The sequence below is a fragment of the Manis javanica genome, chromosome 1, assembly GCF_040802235.1.
Source record: "Manis javanica isolate MJ-LG chromosome 1, MJ_LKY, whole genome shotgun sequence".
NCBI classification, from domain to species: Eukaryota; Metazoa; Chordata; class Mammalia; order Pholidota; family Manidae; genus Manis; species Manis javanica.
The window spans coordinates 192,071,052-192,095,453 of record NC_133156.1 but is presented as its reverse complement, the minus strand read 5'-3'; the positions used below and the strand labels follow the sequence as shown (position 1 = coordinate 192,095,453).

The 24,402-nt window shown below is 40.7% G+C and overlaps 1 protein-coding gene across 6 annotated transcripts in view; it reads left to right on the top strand.

Annotated features, from left to right (window-relative positions):
* PAPOLG (poly(A) polymerase gamma) overlaps positions 1-18,816 on the top strand; it is a 43,258-nt gene extending 24,442 nt beyond the window's left edge. The window contains exons 21-26 of one of the 6 annotated variants that reach the window (XR_001854046.3): positions 186-242; positions 2,063-2,157; positions 3,920-4,084; positions 7,176-7,281; positions 17,466-17,675; positions 18,576-18,816. Coding sequence is in view for 3 of the 6 variants with exons in the window: in XM_017666663.3 (XP_017522152.1) it covers positions 186-242; positions 2,063-2,157; positions 7,179-7,227 (201 nt within the window). In the remaining 3 variants the exon portion in view is untranslated. The other 5 variants (XR_001854045.3, XR_001854047.3, XM_017666663.3 and 2 more) reach the window with 5 other exon arrangements.
* The last annotated feature ends 5,586 nt before the right edge of the window (positions 18,817-24,402 follow it).

The window sequence follows — 24,402 nt, the reverse complement described above, 5'->3', positions numbered from 1 at the left end:
TAAATACAGTAATAGTGTGCTTCAGAATGTTTACTTTTAAAGAACTATGTATCAGGAAAAGTACTACACTTGAAAGCAGATCAGATTAGACCTGTCAAGTTTTGGTCGTTTTACTTCATGTAGCAATAAGTTTTTTGCATATAGAAAAGAAAGCTTTCACTTGTATATAATTCTTGTATTTTTAGGATGCCGTTGGAGGAGAGTGTATGCCAATTCCCACTATTGATACATCACGCAAAAAGGTAACAGCCTTATTCATAAGTAAAGAACATAGGTAATCTACAGGTACAAAAAGCTTATTAAGACTCTAGCACTACAAGAAGGAAAAGGGTAATAAGATCTTGTTCCTGTTGTCAAGCATCAACAGTATAGTTGGGACTTAGGGATTGAAACAGCAAAATATATGGTTGTAAATGTATGTACCTTAAAAGTCTAGAAAAAGGAGTAGTTTAAGACTTCATGATTTGTTCAGATTGTGTTCAACCTTTATTTTTTACTTATTTGTAAAGAAGAAGTTCAGTGCTCAGCCACTACTTGTTAGTATATCTTTTGTGCATCACCTGCTTACTGTCAAAATTAGATTTGTTAGGAACCATTATTAATATTTTGGAAGAATGGAAAAGTACTGGTTCTGTAATAGATACCTTTAAAACATGAGCTAAAGAGCCCCAAATCTCAGTTAAAACATTTATTTTTCAAAGAATACCATTAAAACTAAAAATACAGTATTATTAAGCATGACAAACTAATAAGCAAGCACTCAAAATTATCAGCCTTTTGTAAATCAGAGAAAGCCCTTGAGAGTTTACAGTGAACAAAATGGTGTACTTGCACCCATTAAAGAATAAAATGCCTGTCATCAAATTGCCTGTTACCCTGCCAGGTCTCCCAGGATGTATTTGACCATTACAAAGCAAAACAGTGTCATGCTTTCTATTAGGTGATATTTACAAAATTTCTTTTAACGTAAGTGGTTCACAAAAATAATGGGTATATAATTATATCATGTGATAATGAAAGAAAATTTGAGATTGATATTGAAGTATTAAAAGCATGAAATGACATATCTGGGTTTTCCTTTAAAATATTTCAAGTACAAAAGGGTAAGGGTATAAACAAAACAAATGTGGCAAGATTTTAATAATGTTTGAGACTTGGTTGTGGCATCTAAGTCTTCATTGTCCTGTTCTATACTTTTATGTCTGTCTGAGATTTCTCATGTTGTTCTGAATGGATGTAGGTATGATACAGATACTTGTTTAGCCAAGGAAACACAAGAGCAGAGTTAACTGTTGCAATAATCTCTTGACAAGAAGCTAACATTCTGTTTTCCATCACACAACTGTCTGTATTTTGTGGGTCTGCTTTCTAAATTTCTTAGGCTTTGCCTTAGTTATATAATAATCTTCAGTGTCCTCAAAGCCCTCATACAGATGTCCCCAAGTTTTACTATCACTGAAATTATCTAGCCTGACTACAAAGTGAGTTTGCCTGAAAACTTTTAGGTATCTCACAAGTTAGATTACAGGTGCTCTTCTCCATGGAAGTATTACAGAAACTAATTGAGGGATGTAACTGGATATCCAATTTTCCTCTGTAACACATGCTCATTATTCACTTTGCACCCCAAGAGTCTCCTGTTTAGTGACCGTGCTCTTGCTACTTCTCTGCCATTGCCTGATTTTGAGGACTGTGTTTGGTATGCGTTTCTCAGTCCAGGAGTGGTGATTAGTCCTTTCTGAGGATACCTTCTCTGAGGATCACCTGCTATCAAATTGTCATCTGCAGTATTACAGCTTTGCATTGGTGGTTTTACTGCTCTAAGACTCCTCCCATGTCTACCCTTCCCCAGCCTTCTGCTTTTCACCTGTGACTGTTTAAAAAAAGTCCCCAGAACAAGAAATGCCTGTGAACACTGGGAGAAAATATTCAAAACATACTTAGATGTTTAGGAACCTAAGGGATTTAGAGAAAAACTCGAAAGAGTTTTGTGGCTGATTGACTTGTTGGGCCTTTATTATATATATTTGCTTTTCCTTCTTTGTTTCTCTTTTTGTAATAGAGACTGCTCAGTAAAGAACTACCAGATTCTTCATCTCCAGTTCCAGCAAATAACATCCGGGTCATCAAAAATTCCATCCGACTAACACTTAATCGGTAAAAGCAGTGCCTCCTTACTTAAGTGAATATGCAATCATTTAGTGACATAGATGCAGCCACTCTTTTTAAAATAGAAGTGGCTGTCATATAAAGCAAGGTGAAAGTTACAGTCATCAGCCCAACAACCTTGAAGTGGTTTTTGAACGTTCACACTTTGACCTGCAGATGCTGTAGCATTCTCTCGCTGATTGCTACACACACTCCTCTGAGGATCACCTGTTATCAAATCGTCACCTGCAGTATTACAGCTTTGTATTGGAGGTTTTACTGCCTTAACTTGCGATGCTTGTTTCTCTATTGTGGGAGCCAGTTCTTGGCTCTTTGGACACTGATAAAAGAAGTCCTGAACTTTTTTTTTTTTTAAGTCTTATGTTGTAATCATTGTATAGAACTGAAAAAAGTTGAAAACAAAAAAAAGTTGTCTTGTAATTTTCCAAATGTTAACACATTTACTTTAGCATTGAAGCCACTTTGTGCAACTTGAGGTAAATGAGTGTGAGGTATCTTTTCTGCTTTTTCATCTATGTACATGTACTTATTGTCTGTTCTGTTCATTTAAATTATTTTTTTCCAGATTGGCACATGGGAGTATTTAAACTTTTATTTTTTTGTGCCTTTCTATCCAAATGTTGCATAGTTACCAGGGAGGATTAGTCCAGTGATTACGTAAGAGTTGGGCACCATAAATTCTCTGTATTTTGCCTCCTATGGAGGCCTATGAAATGCGTCTTTATTAAGAATCAAAGTAGAACCAAGATACTGAAAGTCAGTATATGAGTGATGAAATTGTTACATATCCAGTCTCATACCATTCTCGTTAATGTTAATTAACTGGTATTTTTTACTGAGGAGCAAGTCATTCCAGCATCAACAATAAGATACCTTAAAGTATGGCAAACTTGTATTTTTGAGGTGTAAAATTAACTTGGCATGATAATTCCTGATCATTACTTACCCCACAACTTCAAACAGTGTCTTCATGGACTAGGCATGCAGAAATAAGCAGTGGATTTTATTGAAATCTAAAGGCATTTTTGAATGACAGTGTTACCATTAATTGGCTCAGGATCTTTGTAATTTTTATTTAATTATATCAGTTATCTTTTTTTACACTGCTTTTTTTCAGTGCATTTCTTAATATTTTTTAAGTTTCATGAACGCATGCTCAGTTTATTAAAATCCATAACCATGTAATTCTTGTAATATGTTGATCAGTGTTTTGTAAATGAAGTTGTATGTATTTTCAGAGTATTTTTGTATGTACTGTAAGATACCATCTTTTCAAAGAGAAAACTTTAAAACCTTTACTGTCTCTCTTTAGTCTTAATTTTTTAAATATGGTTTATGCTTGAATTATTCTTAAAGTGAAAATATATAGATTGCATGGCCAGGAATGCTGATATATATTACCTTCTTCAGCTTTCATTCAGCACTTAATAGATTTGGTAGGATAGACACAAATGGTACATTAAATATTGCAGGGAAAATACTTTGTTGTGTATCTTACAGGGCTCATGAGATGCCAGTCAGCAAGAAGTAAGAGAAGTCCCTTTTCTCTTGCAAGCCTTTTACAGTTTTGAAATACTTGAATTCTGATTGTCAGAGAGCAATATCCTTCTTTCCCCATCCCTGTTCCTTGACCTCCCTGTGTGTCTGAAATGGAAATTCTAGTGTTCAACTTTTACAAAGGAAAGCTGCGTCAAAGTAAAGAAGAGCAAGGAAAAATTAATGATTGTTCCATTATTCACTTTTTATATAGCGGAAGACAAGAATGAAATCTGATAACAAAGTTTTAGTTTCCTTGGCAAAGCTTTATTCAGATATTTTGAGATTTGTTCTATAAATACTCTATTTGGGCACAAGTGAATGATTATGGAAGGACCGAATATCTGTCACCTGACTTCAACCTTGGAAAAATTCCTCAGTAAGAGATTTAAATTTTATATGTGTGATGTGTTCACATTCCTGTATTTAATATCTAGCTATTATCCCCTTGTTATCAGTCCTCAAAATCTCTCAAGAATTCCCTATATATATGTTTACCCTGTTACATAAACAGATTCTTAGGAGTGACTGGTGGAGTTTTTCTTTAATAAGAAAATAATAGGCTTTACTCTTGTACTTCAGTCATTTCTCTTGTTTAAGTGTCCATTCATCATGGGGTTAAGACAGCCAATGGTTCAGCATTAGATTCCTCAAGACTCTGAGACGGTTTGGTCAGAAATGAAGTGCTTTCTAACCTGAACAGTAGGTAGAACATGTGGTACGTCTTGTTACCATAGTGGGAGCCCTCCACTGTGCTGATTCCAAGCAAGTAAAAGCTGGGGGAGGTATGATCTGGGATGGGAAGGGATGGTCAGGCACTGAGTAGATGTGTTTGGTTTCAAGTGTGAAGTTATACCTAGAAATGTATTTTATAAAGTCAGGTAATCTGTTCACCAGTATGAAGATAGATGCATGTTCATTTTCACAAGGGTATTAGATTTTTTAATCTCATTTTTTAAAAGTGACTGGCTCTGAAGAACAGTATATATTAAAGGAAAACAATTATCTGCTAGCTTAAACCTTAGGGGCTTCACTAATTTGAGACAGGGTACATGGCTTAAAACCTTGTAAAATTGGGGCAAAAGAATGAATTTTAAAAGACTTGTGCTTACAGTATGAGTAACTGTCTTAAGGCAGGAATTTACTAACATTAAAATGCTTACTTTAGTAGCAATGAAATAAAAACAATGTTTGAAATGGGCTTATTTTCCACTGTGTCCTGCAGCTTTGAAACAGGAATTCCTAACTTGGCAGTTATGGACCCTAGGAAATTCTACCAAATGTATTAAAAGTTTTTGTTTATATGTATTTTCTGGGAGGAGTTTTCATCAGCTTCTCAGAGTGGTTCAAGACCCTAATAGTAAAGTGTTAGGAACCACAGCTTTCCAGGATTGAATATCCTGGACTCAGAATTTTTTTCCTTAAGATTTATTTGTGGTATATTTCTGAAAATGTACTGTGTCTCTTATTAAAGTGGTCTGATGGAGGACTCTGGAACACCAAATTTCTCTCCACATTTCTATATATATTTCAGATGAAACTATCAGTATTTAGAAAAATGCTTACTATTGGATTTATAAATGTCCTTATGTTAACTTAGATTTCTTAGGTCAAACTAGTCAACAAATTTCAATCTAAGATTGATCAAAGAAGAGAATGATCATTAGAAATGGTAAAAGAATCTGTCATTAAAGATCCTAATTCTTTGGTTTCAGTAGCAATAAAGTTCTGTCTTGGCTCCTCCATGTTTGTGGTTCTGAACAGGACAGACTGAACAGACCAATAAATAGAATAGTTCTTAAAAAGTTGTGTGTGTTTAATAAATAACTACCCATTAAATCTCCCAAAGCTTGTAATTTAGCTCATGATGATAGTAAGAAATAGTACAGATAATGGAAGAAAAACCAGTCTCAATAATGGTAACTATTGCCTTAGGATTTTTTTAAAGAATTGTACAAGGTCAAATCCTTAACAGATTCCCCACTTTTTTTTTCTGAAATAACTTTTCTGGTATAATTTTATATTTGAAGTTAGTTGAACATAAGATTATCATTAGGTTTGCTATAGTTTTTAAGCTGCTGCTTAATTTTAACAAAGACCTACATAGTCAGTCACCTTATAAAGTACTTAGGATATCTTTGAGGTAAATGGTGCTACATCACTCCACAGTGTTAATGTAAAATGAATGCAGCTGTTGGTCCTTTCTGGATAGCTGTATAGTTATATTTTTCCTGCCTTTTATTTGAATTGTCTTCTTAGCTGTACACAGAAGCCTCATTACCTGTCTGGAATAAGAAATCAAATAAACTTGCTTTGATAAATAGGTGTTAATGATTCATATTATTTGGGAGTAACTCAAAAGTACCAGACATCTTTAGTTTCAAGCTGAGAGCCAGTCTTGTAGTTTACAACTCAGACCCTTTTTGGCAGGTAGTGGTATCCACTACCTGATGAAATATGAAAGCAAAGGTCATAGTCTGTCTCAGAATTGCTTATGAAACTTTTACTAGCAAGCAGTAGTACAAAAGTAGCTTCTGCCTCACATACTGGGGGCAAAATTCTGTCACCGTTTTAATCAACATCAGGCCATCACAATCCTCTACTAATGGCTGGACAGAGGGTCTTGGATTTAGCAATCAGAACTGGGTCCTATCTACAGAAGTACAAGTTACAGAGCTTGTTACATTCTAGTTAATAAACAGTGACTTGTTCTTAGCCAATTGACATATTTTGAATACTAGTAATTCACAAGAGCCTGTGTCTACATAAGATTAGTAAGCCATTCATGGCACCAATGGAAATACATTTGACATTTTATTAAGCTAGTTAGCAAAACCTCTGTATTGAATGAGCTATGAGTAAAACAGCTTCTAGGAGTCACTTGTGAAGTGTCTCCCTGATTGGAGACACCATCTGACTATCTCTGGAGTGTGAATTTCTGTTCTGATTAGGATAACTCACAACTCCTAGGATAGGACTTAACACAATTATCACACTATGCTGAAATGTGTTAAAGTAAATGAACATCATAACAGACTGTGGATCCAAATGTGTTATGGTTTATTAAGGGCAAAATATAATTTACTGCTTTTAAAACACATGTTCTAAAAACTATATTTTATGATAGTTCTATCTAGCCAAACTTTTACCTATTAGTCCTTAAAAAGACAAAACTCAAAACCCTTCCTTGCCAATCTGATTATTGACATTTGGGGCCTAATGGCTGCATAAAGCCTTCCATGATAACCTGGCCAGAGTGCATCATTCTACCTTCCTAATGTGTTACATTACCTTATTTAACATTTCAATTCTACATATGTAACGTTCAGTTTACCCCTTTGTTTCCCCTGACAAAGTTGTAGGTCTGAGAGTAGTAACCTTTAAGAATCTGTTGTGTAGGTACCCAGAAAATGATCAAGAGGAAAATGCATGAGCCTTACTTGGTTTTGATTTTTTTTTTTTTGATTAAGTAGGATTATCTGGAAGAGAAGCTTGAAGGGACTAAGAGGGAAACAGAACTAGTGAAAAATCACTGAGACATGTTCTTAAAACTTCTACAACATGAAGATGGTTAAGGTATGTTTTCCAAACTTTTTCAACTGTAACACTTAGCAATACATTTTATATTGCAAGGTAGCACATACATACATGGCTGTGTGTATACATAATTTACATGTGTATATACCACATACATAATTAAAACACTTCATAAAGCAGTGCCTTCCAGGAACCCTCCTACACTGTTGGTGGGACTGTTAATTGGTGCAACCACTGTGGCAAGCAGTATGGAGGTTCCTCAAACTAAAAATAGGAATACCATTTGATCCAGTAATTCCACTTCTAGGAATTTACCCGAAGAAAAAAATCCCTAATTCGAAAAGGCATATGTACCCCTATATTTATCACCACACTATTTGCAATAGCCAAGATACGGAAGCAACCTAAGTGTCCATCGATAAGTGAATGGATAGATAAGTACATATATACAACAAAATATTATTCAGCCATAAAAAGAAAAGAAATTCTGCCATTTGCAACAACATGGATGGATGTAGCAGGTATTAATGCTCAGTGAAATAAGCCAGGCAGAGAAAGACATACCATATGATTTCACTTTTTTGTGGAATATAGAAACAAAGCAAAACAAGGAACAGAACAGCAGTAGACTCAGACACTGAGAGGTGACTAGTAGTTACCAAGAGGGAGGGTTTGGGACTGGTGGGGGTAAGGGTGAGGGGAACAAAGGGGCACAATAATTCACATTCACGGTAAGTTTGTAACAGGGATGACATTACAGCATGGAGAACATAGTCAGTGATTCTGTAATATCTTTTTACATTGATAGTAACCACACTAGTGGGGGTGAGGATTTAATAATATGGGTAACTGTTGAACCACTCTGTGTACATTTGAAACCAAGATTGTATATCAATGATACTTCAATTAAAAAAAATGCCTTCCTTACTATGTGATACAGGTTGATGTTTTGTTTTCTTTGTTTCAAGTGCTAGCTATGATTTCACTAAGGCAATTGCACAGCCTTTCCTGAGTCATGACCTACAGTTTGAAATACACTGCACTAGACATTCTGTCCCCAGAAGTTTCATCTCAAACTTGGATCACCTTTTTATATTCACTCTGTCTATTCTAGAATGCAAACTGTTACAGTAAATGGCACTGGAGAGTAGTATGAAGTGTATGGGAGAAAGAGGAAGTATAGATACTCTTTTCTCCCAAGGAAAAATCTTACCCCCAAAACTTAAATCTTTGCATGAATTGATAATAATGGGAAAAATGTAAAAGCCAAAATCAGCAAAGAAGAAGAACTGGACATTTGGATGTTTATTTTAGTATTGGTCAGTTGACCTTGGCTGCCCAAGGGATATCATCAATCCCCAGAGGGTGGACAAGAGGTAAATGAAGAATGGCAGACATATCATATTGACCAAGAGTTGCTCAAGTGAGATGCATGAATTACTCATTTAGAAAATTTTTATTATACACAGCTGTCATATAATAGCCTAACATGGTCCAGGAACTCAAGGATACTAGAGAATTGAGGTCCAATTGTAAAAGTATTACTATCTCCTGAGAATTCTAGACCATAATTACAGAAGTGTTCAACATTTACTAAGCATTTAGGATATGCCTTCTAAAGCATTATTACACTTAATCCTTACAAAGATCCTAGAAGTAGCCCTGTTATTATTTTACAAAAGAGGAAATTGAAGCTTAGAGAGATTATATGACCAGCTCCAAACTGCGTAACTATTACTTAGCAGACTCAGAAGTATGATTCAAAGGTTACTGCTCAACCATATCTCCCATTTATGAAAGAAGTTAGATGGAGCTATCGATCAAATCCCTGCCACTCTGAATTCATCCATGGGGTCTGGAACTTTTGAGGTTAGCCTGGCCAGCAGCATCAGTGGTCACTTTGGCCAGGCTTCAGGGGCACTGTGGCCTCCTACAGAGAGCCCAAGGCTAAGAGTCAGGAAAGGCCAATTCAAGCCCAGCTCTGCCACCTACATCTGTGTAATTTTAACTGACAGTCAACCCCCCTGTGTTTTGCTTTCTCCTGATACACTTGCCCTTCAAATCTCACAGGGAAGCTGTGGCAGGAAAGCATTCCAAAAGATTGGCAGGGCTCCTCAAACAGGATGGACAGACAGTTAACCTCCCAGAATAACAGCTACGTAGTATTCCTTAGCCATCAGTCTAGGTTGGAACAAGAAGAAAAGGGATCCAGGAGAAATATGCCAGGGAAAAAAAATTAAAATGAAGGTTTACCTGACATGAATGATCATAGTGAAAGAATATTAACATTTCTGTAAAAGTTTGAGAACAATCAAGTAAATTTTTTAAAACAACACATTAGTTTAAGGGAAATAAAAAGCTAAATAAAAAGGAAATAAAACTACAATATACCACATGGTTCAGCTGTGATTATTCAGTTATGATAATGTAAGTAGGAAGTATTGAACTAACCCCAAACTAACTATACTGGCAGTGTGGGTTGCGGGGAGGGAGGGCAGGGTATGAGGGTGAAATCCCCCTCTTCAGTAGTAGTAAGAAAATATCTAAAACTGGAAAGTCTGGAATAGTGTAAGCATGTTATTTGGAAATAATAGGAGAAAAGTAAATAGGAACTAGGAATAAATAATAGAAAAGTCTTTGAATGTTGAAACTAATTACTTCCAGGGGGTAGAAATCAGGAATGGGGAAGAGGAAGGGAGGAGATGACTTTTTTCTCTACTTGTAGAAGAAGATGTGTAGAACTTATATTTTAAACTAGTAGATCCCCTATCTAGCCAGCACACAGCAACAGAATGTTGCAGGCTTGTGAACAGAAAGACCTCAGCCACATTGCTTACTACCCACAGGACCTTGGGCAAGTTGCTTAACCTCTTTGGGTTCCACATTACTAATCTGTAAAGTGAGACTGTCAATACCTATTTCATAGGAGTACAGTGACATGGTTAAGAGGCTCTGTAGTCAGACCCCTAGGCTCAAGTCCCAGCTCTGAATGAATGACTGTGAGAAACTACAGAAATTACTTAATTTCCCTGTGCCTCAGTTTTCTCTTCTGAAAAATGATTATAATAACAATTTACCTCAAAGAGTTGCTAAATGGATTAAGAGAGACAATCCAGAAGATCCTGGCACATAGTAGAGTTCAATAAATAACACTGAGGCATTCTGAGGGTTATACAAAATAGCACATCATGAACTATGCAGGACCATAATGGGCATCCCCTTCTCCTAAAAACACATCAGAAGAATCATGGAAGAAGTCCAATGTCTCTCCCCACCCTGAAAGTAAGAAATCTCTACCTGCCATGCAATGATGTGGAGAGAAGTGGTCCCTGTCCTGCCACCAAGCCCCCTCCAAACGTACTTCTCAGGACAGATGTTTCACTTAGAGAAAATGTGTAAGACTCCTTTCATTCATATAGAGCTCCACCAACTTGTTCTCCAGTGTACTTGAAGGTTACAACAGGCTGCAATGAAAAAGCCTGTCAGGTGCACTCTGCGAGCCCAGGAGTCCCAGCGCTCCTCGCAGAGCACACACCACCAATGTGCAATAGATGCTCACGGCTTACCCCAAGCATCCTCTGGTTTCAGATCAGACTACATCTGTAGGAATGGCCACACGTGGAGAAATGGCCACAGCAATGATCTAAAGCAACACCCATACCCAGATGTGCCTAGACCTCATTACCTCCCACCTCTCCTGGGAGTGAGACAAGACTGTCTAACCCAGATCCCAAGTCACTTCCTGCCAGAGCTTCATAGCAGTTCAAAGAACGTCTTAAGTACAGGTTCTTTCCAAATAGATTGGTTTCTTGAAACAAGAAGTTAAACACCAGAAAAGAGGGGATTTCTGAAAGCCACCCACTAGGATGGTCTGTTACTTGGTAGTTTCAAATATTAAGAAAAAAAAAGTGGCGTTGATTAGGCAGTATCTAATCTCCCTGAGCACAGGAAGTGAAGGCGATTGAGTCTGATTTACAGGAGGCCCTGAGGTTGCACAAAGCAGCTACTCTTTCAGCAAGGCCCACTCACTGCCTGCAGAGACAAGACACCCGCGGTGCCTGCCTCCACGGAGCACACAGAGGGGAAGCACCATTAAATTCCCTGGGAGCTCTGAGCCAGTTAGCTGCACCAGTGTCACCAGGTGAAGGGGCTGGGGAAGGAGGGAAGAAAGGATGAGAATCGTTCGACAAGGTTAAGTTGACGGGACCAATGGAAGAATAGTAGCCATGGGATCATTCATTTCATAAACATTTATTGAGCCCCTAACATTCACAAGACATTGAGTTAGGCGCACCCAGGACACAAACAAGAATGAAATTTGTCCCTACACTGAAGGACTTCTCAGACTGGGGGAAAGTTGGTGATATCTTGGTTCCACTGCACTGTGGGAGCACAGCAGAGGAATCCCTTATTTCTGCTTGGGCAGGGATGGTGTTAGGAAAGAATAACCTCACGGCTGGAGGTTATGGGACAGTTAGGAGTTTTCCAGGCAGACAAACAGTGGAAGAGGTGAGAAAGGGGAAAACAATGCAAAGGAAACCAACGTGCAGAAGAGAGAGGTTCTGGGAAGCGGATACGGTAGTAAAGCTGTGTGAAAGGAACACTGGATGCACTTGGGGGACAGGTATAAGAAGCAGCTGGCAGTTTAGGCAGAGTCCCACTACCCGTGGATGGAAGAGACGGCAGTTAGGGCAGAGGCAGGGAGACCGCGAGGCTTCTACTGTGGTCCACCTAAGAAATGCTGGAAGAGAAAACCAAGGCAGCAGAGAGGGCTCAAGTTTTGAGAGGCTTCTGAGGCGAATGGATGAGATCTGCTAACAGGCTAGCTTAGGGGAAAAGTAGAGGACAGTTCCCGCTTTCCTTACAATACAGATTGTACCATCATGTATCAATTCTGAGAATACACGGTTAGGGTTGGTGTGAGCAGGTAATGGACTCAGATTTGGCTGTGTTGAATTTGAGCTGCCTCATGTTCATCCCCTGGAGCTCTGCAGTGGACAGTGGGAAATATGCGTCTGGAGCCCAGGCAGGCCTTGGCTGGACCTCCAGATTTCATAGCATGGTAGGGTTGTCTTTAGAGATATTTTTTCAGGAGAACCAGCTTCATGAGAGGGGTTCTCTTATGAGAGAAACAGGGAGGGGGCTGTTTATCTAACTGGTCAGCTTGGGGAAGGAACTGAGCATGTGCAGCCCAGCCTTGGGGGCTCACTCCTTGATCTGTCCCGCCAGGCATTGAGTGGCTCCCCTGGGACTGCCGTGATTTGGTCTGTAGAATAAGTCACTTGGAGCAGACCCAAAGCATGGTCTCCACAATCAGCTTTATCAACAATAAAGCAAATGCTTGATCCACCCATCTCCTACAAACGCGCAAGGGAGAAAGCAAACATTATTGAAACGACTGTCGAAGTTCCAACAATATTAATGTACAGTTTGTTTGCTGCCCTCTTCTGTCTTCTGCATTCCAAGCAGGTGGTCAGGTCTGTAGTCGTTCCTTTCCTTCTAGCAGGGTGAAAACTAGCCATCTGTGCTTGGTGTTCCTGGGGCCAGGGCTTTGAGAGCTTCAAGAGGAAAGAGAAGAGACTCTACTGTGAGACTGGGAAGATGGGAAATACCAGCAGGTCCCCAGGGACTGGGGTGTGGGTGCTGCTCTGTGTCAGCTTGCTGGAGAGGTGACAAGTACTCAAAGAGGGCAGTTGATCAGTATAGGTAGGAAAGCTGGACCCCAGACCCAGGAGCATTCACTTTGCCAAAGATTTCTTTGCTGTAAGCATCAAGGCCATTGGACCTGAAGGGACCAGGTGGCTGGACCAGAGAATATCTCAGCAATGATCAGGCAGAGCCAAAGACAAATGACTTTGCCTAGAGGGGCCTCCCAGGAGAAGTCCACTGTGGCACACCCCTGGGGGTAAGGGGGAACACTCAACAACAACTGAGGTTAATTTCCTACCAGCTCAGTAGATGGGGGCTCAAGGTCAGATTGAATTTACTTAAACAAAAATCAAGAAGTTGTTGTTTCCTTTACCTCACAGTTGGAAGACTATTAAGATTCACAGCTCCAACTGTAGCTATGAGAACAAAGAGGTGCTGGGAGTACTGAATGGGGGAGTTCAGAGTGAAGCCAAGGAGTGTGGGCAAAGCCTGGACAATCTCAGATGAGCGGTAAGTGAAGAAAGAGGAGGCTGAAAAAATGAAGTTAGCAAAGCAAGAGACACTAAAGAGGAGAGTCAATAGCATTAAATACTGCAGAAGTTGACAAAGATAAAGATTGAAAGCCATGTGACCTGGCATTTAGGATGACCTTAGCAGAGCAGTGCTGTGAAGGTGGAAGCGAATGCAAGGAATAAAGGTCACATTCTCAAGAAGAGCAGTAGGGGAAGGAGGGAGAGATCAGAGGTTACAGGTCAAGGTGGAGGGAAGGTTTATTTTAACTTGGGAGATTTATGAACAGGCCTCAAGGTTGAGGAGAAGAAGCCAATGGAACAATGTTGGATACTTAATAGAGCTAGATCCAGAGGACAAAAACATCAGCACATGTGGAAGAACTAGCCCAGGCAGGGAGTGGGAACATGGAAAGGAGGCAGAAGTGGTGGTAGGCAGCTTCTCAAATGATGCCCAGTGACCTCTCCCTCCTAGTTTTCACACCCTTGTGCAAGCCCCTGCACTTACTGACTCACTTCTAACAAACAGGATGCTGTAGGCATGGTGGAATACCATTTCTGATATTGGGTTATAAAAACACTGTGGCTTATATCTTGCACACTCTTGCCTTGTTCTTCCTGGGATCACTCCCCCTGGGAGAAATCATCTGCCATGGTATAAAGCATCCCTACATAATGACCCACATGTGCGACCTTAGAAGAGGATCATTCAGCCCCAGTCAAGCCTTGAGATGACTGCAGCCCCAGCCAACAGCTTGAGTGCTATCTTGAAGGTGAGATTCCCAACTAAACCACAGCCAGAGTCCACAAACTGTTAAGATAATACATATTATTTTAAGCCACTAAGGTTTGAATGCAGCAATAGGTAACTAGTAAGTAGATAAGTTTGTGTGCAAGGAAGGCAAACATTTGAGGGAGAATATACTAGACAGCCTTCCATTTCTGTGCTGAGAACAAGTTGAAAAGAGCAACAAAGTTTTGAAATGGCCATGATAGAAGAGGGGAAATTTAACTAGCTAAGGATTCATGGAGGAATGGACCAGCACTCTTAAGGGTCTGATTGAGATTGGTGACAACAACACTGAAGTTACTTCACTGTACATTTGAAGTACTGTTGTCCAGCTACCTCAACATCTAAAAATAGAAGAGAAAGAGATGATTGAAATGAGCAGGATTGGGAGTTTATAAGAAGCTGGAAGTAGAAAGCCAAAGAGGCAACCAGCTAAAGATGCTAGAAACAGATGGGCTACAGCGATGGAACCACAGGAGGGGAAAAAGAGGTGGTTAGCAGGTGGTCATGACTGGATGGGCAGAAAATGGCAGTCTCAGTGAGGCTGATGAGCTGATGTGATGGGCTGAAGAGTGAGAACGAAAAGACCCCTGGCCTGTGTTGGGAGGGGAACAGTTCTGGGTAATACAGATTGTACTGTCATAGAGTTGCTAAATGGATGACTCAGAGTGTGCTCATGGGTGTGGGTTTCCAAAATGGAGTGCCCTCTGCCAGCTCCTCCAGTCTGACTCAAGCCAGCCTGAGCTCCTTCTGTCCCATCACCATGAGCACCATGCTTCAGCCACAAAGGGCTCATACAGTTCTAGTCTTTCATATCTACCTGGGTTGCCCTCCTTTCCACCCGATCTTTCCCCAACACATTTCTTTTCAACATTCAAGCTCCAGCTCATGTTCTCCTTCCTTAACAAGGCTCACACAAACATCTCCAGTCTGTGTTAACACCTCCCCCAGCCCCAGCCAGCACTGCACTTGCTACAGCTCTGGAGTTACCACTAGGTGGATGGGGTTTTCTGATTCCTCCACTGGAAGGTGCACACTCAGAGGGTAGAAAGTGTGAGCCAGGATCAGTAGGTAGCTGATGTTCCCAGCAGAGTGGCTGACTCAGTGCTCAGTACTGAACTGAATAAAATAGTTAAATAATAAGGCCAAAGACACTGAAGAGACAATAAGTGCCTGAGGAATTCTGAGATGAAAGGCTGTGGGAAAGAGCTACTATCCCCTCAGCACTTAATCCACTGTGCATTTGCCAACACTTATGACAACTGTGAAAGGCAGATCTTCCAGAATCTTCCAGAACTAAGGCTCAAAGATTCAGACACCTGGCTGTGACCAGTGTCTTTACTCCTCCTTAGGGTCTCACCCAGCCTCAAGACTGAAATCCATGAATATGCTGATAACTCCCAGATTTCATCTCCACCCAGACTGTTCCAATGCTGAACTCTAGACACAATAAGAAATGGGCCTCTGAAAGCCAAAAGCTGTGTGGCATTTCTAATAGCCCTCTCAGACTTCACATTGTCTATAATAAACTCATGATTCCTTCCTAAAATGTGGTGCTCCCACAGTTGTCTTCATTCTAGTAAATGATGACCCAACTCTACCAGTTAGGACTAAAAATTTGGACTCCTCTCTCACACCCACACCTGTCATCATATGGCACTTCTTGTCAACACCATCATCAAAGGGTGTCCAAATGCAGCTGCCTACTCCCCTGCTTCCAGCGCTTGCTGGGAGCCACCAGCACCTCTCACCTGGATTACTGCAAGAAGCTCTATACCAGCTGCCTGTTTCCAGGCCTGCCCCTCCTTCAGCCTATTCTCAACATAGCAGCAGAGAGCTTTCTTTCAAATATAGATCCAATCCTTTCACTTTTCGCTTAAAACCATCCAGTAGCACCCATCTCATAACAAAAGCAGAGATTCCCACATGGCCTGCCAGGTCCTGCATGATCCAGGGTCCTGTCAGTCATTGCTCTGATTTTTAAAATAGCTTTTTCAGATATAATTCATATGCTATATAGCTTCCCTACTTAAATGCATAACTGTGTGGCATTTAGCATTTTCACAAAGCTGAGCAGCCATTATCTCAATACATTTTAGGATACTCACCATTTCAAAAAGAAATCCTATATCCCGCAGCCATCACTGCCCTACTTTCCTCTCTCCCCACGCTGGCAACCTGCTTTCTGTCTCCATGGACTTGACTGTTGTGGATGTTTCCTATAAATCTCTTTCATTCTCTCTCTTACTCCGGAAAACCTCTTCTCCACCTTCACTACCCTTGGCTTCCTGGTTCTCCCGGAACACTCCCAGCACACACTCTTCTTAGGGCCTTTGCACTATGTCAGGTTCCTCAGCCTGAAACCCACTCCCCCAGGTCTCCACACAGCCATACCTAGCCCTCTTCACATGGCTGCTCAAGTGGTACCTTCTCAGGGAAGCCTTCCCTGACCTCCAACAGAAAGGTACTCCCTCTCTGCCCTTACCCTCTGACCCTACTTAATTTTTTCCATGACACTTACCATTATATATAATATACATCACAATATTTTTATACATATATTTTATATATGATATATGTATATATATTGCATTTGTGTGTATATATATATACATATATGTATTTCTTTTTTAATTGTCTTTGTCTCCCTGTCACCCATGGAATATAAGCTCCAGAGGCAGGTGTCTTATCACTTTTTACTCCTAGTACCTTGAATACCTGAAATATACTCTATAATATTGTCAAATGAATGGCAGAAATAGGATTTGAACGTAAGTCTGTCAGACCCTAAAACCTATACCCTTAATCATTATACTCTGCAGAGCTTAGAATGAGGATTTGAACAGGTGGTAGAAGGCAGAAAGTCTGACACCCATGCTCAATGGGGTAGATGCTGAGGTAGGCTGCCCAGATGTCCCTCAGGATGGGCTGTTCATTACCCCAGCTCTTGAGCGTGTTGGCAGCCAGCAGCTACCAACCGCATCTTAAGGGCTTGCTCTGGTCTGAAGAGAACCACCTCACACTAGGCCACTGCCCTTTTCCAGAGCAGCCTGTATCCAGTGGTCAATGTGAGGTATAAAGCCCACCCCAGGCTCAAGTTAAAGAACCTTCTTAGCTTCAGAGCTCCCTGTGGCATGAACTGAAGCCTTTGTGGTGCCAGCATTGAAGTTCAACTTTCCCCTTTGTCCATCCTGTTTTCTTCCACCCCCTGCCAATAGTTGTTGATCTTGAGGACACAACCCCATAAACTGTATGTTCACACATCTCTGTTGCAGTACTTCCTTGGGAGCTTAACCAGTGATGCTCAGAAGAAATCATCCATGGCTATCCAGAAAGGTCAAAGGAACTTTGGGAATTTGGACACAGAGCAAATAAGCTGGGCCTCTGAAAGCCAAGCCAAGAACCAGACGAACAATCCTGTGCGTGCATGAGTCTAGTCCATCACATCCCTTTTAACAAAGTAATGTGGCAAAGAAAAGAATGTGGTATGTACAGCCCACCATCACCTCCACAACTCTGGGGCATCCCTCATGGGAGAGCAGCTCCATTTCTTGACCTAAGCTTGAGCTGTGCTGTGACCTCATACTGCAGAGCCAAATGTACAGTGACTCATAAGTCATCTGGCTCAATCAAAATGTCCTCTCAGCTACATTTCCTGCCCCTACCCAAAGGACCGTGGTTATCTCCCTCTCCCCCTTCTGGAGCATGGCTGCTGAGTGGGAAAGACATGGGAAGGAGAAAACAAGGCAGCAGCAATATCCCTGCCAGAGGTCTAGAGAGGAGCAGGCAAATATTAAATTCATACCTGCCTGTTGGCCTTTTAGTTGAATAAGAAATTAAAAGGCAGCAGCTTGAGCGTAGGTATCAGTTATCACAAGTAATAGTAAAGGCCAAGGCTTATATAGAAGAGACTGCATGCCAAGCTCTGTCAGCACTTAACATGTGTTCCCCAGCTGCATCCCCATCACAGTATTGTGGAGTAGGAGTCTTATTAACACCACCATTTTGCAGATGAGGAGACTGAGGCACAGAAAGCGTAAGAAAAGCCACTTACAAAGGCTACCCAGGTTTTAAGTGGTTTTGGCCACTACACTGCCAGAGTGTATAATTCATGGCAGGAGGCAGTGCCTGGGGACAGGGGTACACTGCCTAGGTGGCCCTTCTCACAGCTGACCACTATCCCCTAGGAGCAAGCAGAGGTGAAACCTGGGTTAAAGAGAACATGGGTTAAGGAGAACTACAAGGGCTTCTTCCAAAGCCCCCCTTCTTCCTGCCTGGTGTCCAGGGGCTGCATGTCTCCCCCTGGCTTGATTCATGGTATCTGCTTTCTCTTTGATGCATTCATTCCTTCCAGATTTTTTTACTTTCTTTCCATTTACTCACAGGGAAGGTCTTCTGGGGCGGAAACATCACGCATGAGTTAAAGGAGAACAATGGGTTGCTGAGGTGCTGGGGTAGACTTGAGTGTGGTGGTTGAATTGTGGTTCCTGAGCTTCCTCCATGCAAGATCTGATCTGATCTGACATGCCGCCCAGCAGGGCCGATGGAGACACTCATCACTTCCTCCCTCAACCAAAGGAGCTAATAAAAGAAACTTTTCCCCTAGTGGGCCAGTTGGCCACTGTGTTGATTAGAGCAAGATCTCTGTGGACTCTGATTATTTATTTGTCCTTTCAAAGTATTATTGTGTTCTTGTCCCTGTAAGTCCCAACCCCTCCCAACACATACATAGGAACTTAACTGTGTTTACCCTTGGGCATCTCTGGGTAGAGTTGCTTATTCCTTCACTACTCTTCTTGAACAAAAAGTAAGATGATTCCTTACGTTCCGGATTTTAGAGAGATGAGAATGTACAGGTTTAGATAGACTGATATTTCACAAGATGTTTTCATTATTACCCACTAAGGAGCCTTGTCAGACTTTTTTTCTTAATCACCCTTCTCCCTGTGACATTACTGTATATCAGCATATCTCAGGGTCACAAACCATGGTAATATCTAAGATTTTTTTCACACACTTCTGCTGCCCCAAAAAATAACTTTGGCCTCCTTGGGGGCAATACCTGTTGAGAATACACGAGCCTAGAATCAGCAACTGGGTTCCCCACCCTGGCACTCTTTTCCTTCTGGGTGGTAACTGTTGACATCCTGCCCCAACGCTGCCTTTCTTGCTCATGGTTATATATAACTCCCATCTACCTCTTGCAGTCAAACTTCAAGCCTAAAGCAACTTCACTCCTAGGTAACTACCCAAGAGAAATGAGTGCTTATGTCCACCAAAAGACCAGTTCAAGTATGCTTGTAGCAGCTTTATTTTTAATAGCCAAAAACTGGGAGCAATCTAAGTAATCTTCAATGACAGAACAGATAAATTAGGATTTATACAATAGAATATTACCAGCAATAAAAAGGAACTAGTTACTGCCACACAAAACAACATGAATAAATGCAAAAACATAATGTGAGTGAAAGAAAACAGACACAAAAGAGCATATACTGAATGATTTCCTATCTGTGAGGTTCAAGAACAGGCAAAACTAGTCCATGATGACAGTCAAAATAGTGGTTTACCACTGAGGAGATTTAGAGGGAATTTTTCTTTTCTACCTTGATCTGATTACTATGCAGATATACTTAGGTTAAAATGTGTGTACTTACATAAAAATTCTAGCTATAGAGTTATACTTAATCCTATGCAAATTACACCTTAACATTTTAAACAGGTTCTTGAAAGCTCCTTAAAAAATTCTACCAGGGTGCCTGGTTCAGATGTGGATTTCAGGGGCCCAGCCAGAGACCTATGCTAAGGAGGAGGGTCAAGAAACAACATTGTCCAACTCTCCCAGGTAATTCTGATACAGGTTGTCCTAGAACTACACTCAAGAGTTTCAGCAGAAGTCATTTACTGTCTCCATTAGCTTCTTAGTACACATTCCCATTCCATAAGCCTAAAGAACTTGGAGTGAATGGAACAAATGTAGCAAAATGCTCCCTGAAAGCTTTAAGGAATGCAATGGAAATAGACCTCAATGTCTGTCCATAAGCTTAAATTGAATCAATGTGCAAACTGGCCCATAGGAGTGAAGGCTGTGCCGTTGAAGGCAAGGAAAAAGGTAGAGACCCTTAGACTAGAACAGTTTTTTAATTGCTGTAATTGAGTAGTACTCTGGTTCCAGCGCATCCTAAGTCACTGTGTAGTGGAAAGCAGAGATTCATATTTGGACCCTAATACTAGCTCTTCCTGTTGTAAGCTATGTGACTTTGGGTAAAGTACTTAAGAGCTCAGATCTTCAGTTCCTTCACTGGGAATAAATAGAAAAATGAGAATAATAGAATTTACTGCATGGGGCATTTGTAAGGATTGAAAGAGAGAGAAAAATGAAAGGACATTATATCATATGTAGGGGAGGAAAAAGAGTCTTTTTCCCTCTACCCTTTTAGGTTTTCTACCTGGGGCCCTGTAAATTAGACTGACAAAAGACAGATTAACAGGAGAAAAACAAAAAAAGTTTATTAACATATGCATCATGCATACACATGGAAGTACCCAGTGATGAGTAACTCAAAGGGGTGGTTAGAACTTAGGCTTATACAGCATCTTAAAAAAGGAACAATAAACCTCTAGAGGAGTGACAAGAAAAGGAAAAGGACTACTTTGAGTTTCTAGGGCAGCAAATTGTGAGAAGGCAAATTATATATGGAAGAACTAATGGAAAATAAAGGATCGTTAGTAAAGTTTGTTATGTAAATTCCTCTGGTGCTGTCTCTGGGCAGGAAATGGTTTAGCATTATCTCCAAGTGATTAACCTCTGTCCTCCCTAGTAGAGAGGGGAGAGGAACACCTTTATAAATACCTGCCCTGCTTTTAGACAAATAGAGGTGGTCAGAGAGCTTTCATTGCATCTACTTCTTCTCAGTTGCCCTCAGATCAAAATACTACTTATTTTGGGGTGGCATATTCTGCTACCATTTATTTATCTGGCATGTAGAAGGAGCTTGTGAAGTGTAGCTTTCTCCAGTCTTTCCTGAAATTTAAGTTCCTATTTGAACTAGCTTCAGCCCCTCATTCATACATTAAATATTTTTTTGGCCCCTGTTTTGTGTCAAACACTGTGCCAGGGCCTGGAGCTAGAGGGATGAGTGAGATATAGATGCTCACAGTAGGTGGAGTGGGCAGTGCAGCCTAGGAGTGCAGGTACTGGGGATACCCTGCAAGTGCAAGGAAGGCTTCTCAGAGCTCTTACACTAGCTGAGTGTAGCAGAATAAACAGAAGCTGTCAGAAAGGCAAGTCATAAGGACCAAAAAAAGCCTTGTGTGACGAGGGGCTCTAGGTGTGTAAACTTTCTGAGTTCTCTTCCAGGGGGTACATAATTCGAAAGTTAGCATCTAGTGAGAGATTGCCTGAGTGCCAGGCACTGGGTCTGATACTGTAAGGAACACAGGGATGACTAAGACAGTCCATGCTCTCAGGAGACCCATCATCTAAATCTAGCCCTCCCCAAACCACTAGGGTGGTAGAAAGAAGGGGATAGGAATTACACACGTAATTTGTATTTATCCTATGTTATTAACCAACTGCTAATCATCAGAAGGGAGGAATGAGGTCTTAGGTACCTTTACTATTTGCTCCCAGAACCCGGTAACAGTTTCTGACCATGGAGGAAGTTAGCAAGCAGTGCTGACCAGCCAAGGCCAACCACCCCTAACATCCTCAAATTACATCACTTATAAGGTTCTCCTTCTTGAAAGTCAATTGCCAGGAAATGTTCACAAGCTACTAAAATCACACTGTCTCAGGTGGGTCAGCAGCATCTTTTTCAGGCTACCTCAGGCAGAATCCAAAGGCCACCATGTCACTTTGTCATATAGCCAACCTTTTCAAGAAATGTAATGCTCTATGGAATTGGGTAACTCCTCTAGGGCTGTGAGAGTGGCATGCAGGTAAATGTTTAACATCAGCTCTCAGAAAAAAAAAAAGCCCTGATTTGTTTACCAGAGTAAACACTCCCACTCTCACCAATTTCAAGCTACCAATGTGGTATCACTGAAGGTGGAGTTGGAAAGACTTGCTCTTGCAAGAGGAAAGGAGCCTGTTCCAGAACACCACTGAGTCATGCTCTACTTGGACCCTGAAAGATAACTTACCAAAATGATCTGCAGATGTTACCTCAGGGATAACAACATATTCTTAGAAGCCAAAAAGCATTGTTTGAAACACCTTTGGTCACTTGCAGAGCTTGGCGTAGGCCTCAGGGACAAGGGTTCTATTCTTTGGACCAGGCTACCTTCCATGAGGTTCCATCCCTTCTCTGCCCAGTCACCTCTTACCCATCCTTCTATTCTCAGCTTGAGTCATTTCCTCAAAGAAGTCTTCCCAACACCCCAGCTCAAACCAGGTCAAATCCCCCTACCACAGCTCTTGAAGTCTCACACAGTCCTTCCTGGACTCATCATAGTTTAATGTTAAATGTTGTTTGTGTGATTATTTGATTGCTATCTTTGTCCCTCTAGAACTAGTCTCTGAAATGGCAGAGGCTTATCACCATTAATTCCTCCCTAGCACATGACAGGGGCTCAGAATATACTTGGGACAATGAAGTACATGGTGTGGAGAAGTAACTAAACCAAAAGAGCATCAGCACATGGTGGAGCCAGAACTACCTTCAGGATCACCCCATTGAGCGCTCCCTCCTCTTCACTTTCATTTAGTATCAAGGTTTTTGGCTCCAGAGTCAGTTTAGCCATAGGATCATCATCTAGTAGAGGAGAGAATTTTCCACCTCTGATGAGGATGCCTTCTAGCCATAAGCCACCACCAGTCTTACATGGCTTGTGTACAATTTAGACAAAGATCTCTCCTCTGGCCAGATTCAGCCCTAAGGACTGCTGGATTTGATACAAGGTGCTCTTTGGTGAAGAAAAATGCACCCATTCCTCAGAACACACAGCTTTGTGGGCAGCACTGAGACTGAGTTTCAGCCCTCAATCCAGCATCTTTGTGCAGTGTACAAACTGCAGAAGTGTTCATAGAATCCCTACTGGCTTTTCCTCCTCAGAAACCAGCCTTGCCAAGATCCAGGGAGAGTTCCAGGCAGAGGGAGAACAGTACAAAGTCCCAGAGGCACTACTGAGCTCAGACATTGAAAAACAGGAGACTATGGTGGCCTGAACTCAGTGAAGACAGGAAGGAATGGGGGTGAGGGGAGAAGGGAGTCAGAGAGCTCAGCAGGTGCCAGAAATGGCAGGGCCTTAAGTAAAGAACTTATATTTTATTCCCAGGTGTTCTGTTCTTTTCAATGTATTTAAAAATGGGATTTAAAAAAAATTTCTCTTTCTGCTTGTTTATTATTTGAATATAGAAACAACAGATTTCTGTATATTGATTTTATATCCTATGACTTTACTGAAGTCATTTATTAGTTCTAATAGTTTTATGGTGGAGTTTTTAGGGTCCTTTATATATGGTATCATGTCATCTGAAAATAGTGACAATTTTACTTCTTTACCAATTTGGGTGTATTTTATGTCTTTGCTCATCTGATTGCTGTGGCTAGGACTTCTTTTACTATGTTGAACAAAAATAGTGAGTGGGCATCCTATCTTGCTCCTGATCATGGAGGAAAAGCTTTCAGCTTTTCACTACTGAGTATGATGTTAACTGTGGGTTAGTCATATATGGCCTTTATTACATTGAACTATGTTCTCTCTACAGCCACTTTGTTAAGAGTTTATATCATGAATGGGTATTGAATTTTGTCAAATGCTTTTTCAGCATATATTCAGATGATCATATGGTTTTTGTCTTTCCTTTTGTTAATGTGATGTACCAAATTGATTGATTTGTGGATCTTGAACCATCCTTGCATCCCTGGAATAAATTCCACTTGGTTGCAGTGAAAATCCTCTTAATGTATTTTTGAATTCAGTTTGCAAATATTTTGCTGAGGATTTTTGCATCCATAATTAGGAATATTAGTTTATAATTTTATTTTTTTTGTAATGTCTTTGGTTTTGGCATCAGGGTGATGCTGGCCTTGTAGAATGAGTTTGGAAACTTTCTTTCATCTTCCATTTTTTGGAATAGTTTAAGAAGGATAGGTATTAACTCTTCTTTAAATATTTGGTAGAATTTTCTTGTGAAGCCATATGGTCCTGGACTTTTGTTTGTTGGGAATTTTTTATTACTGATTCAATTTAATTACTAGTAACTGG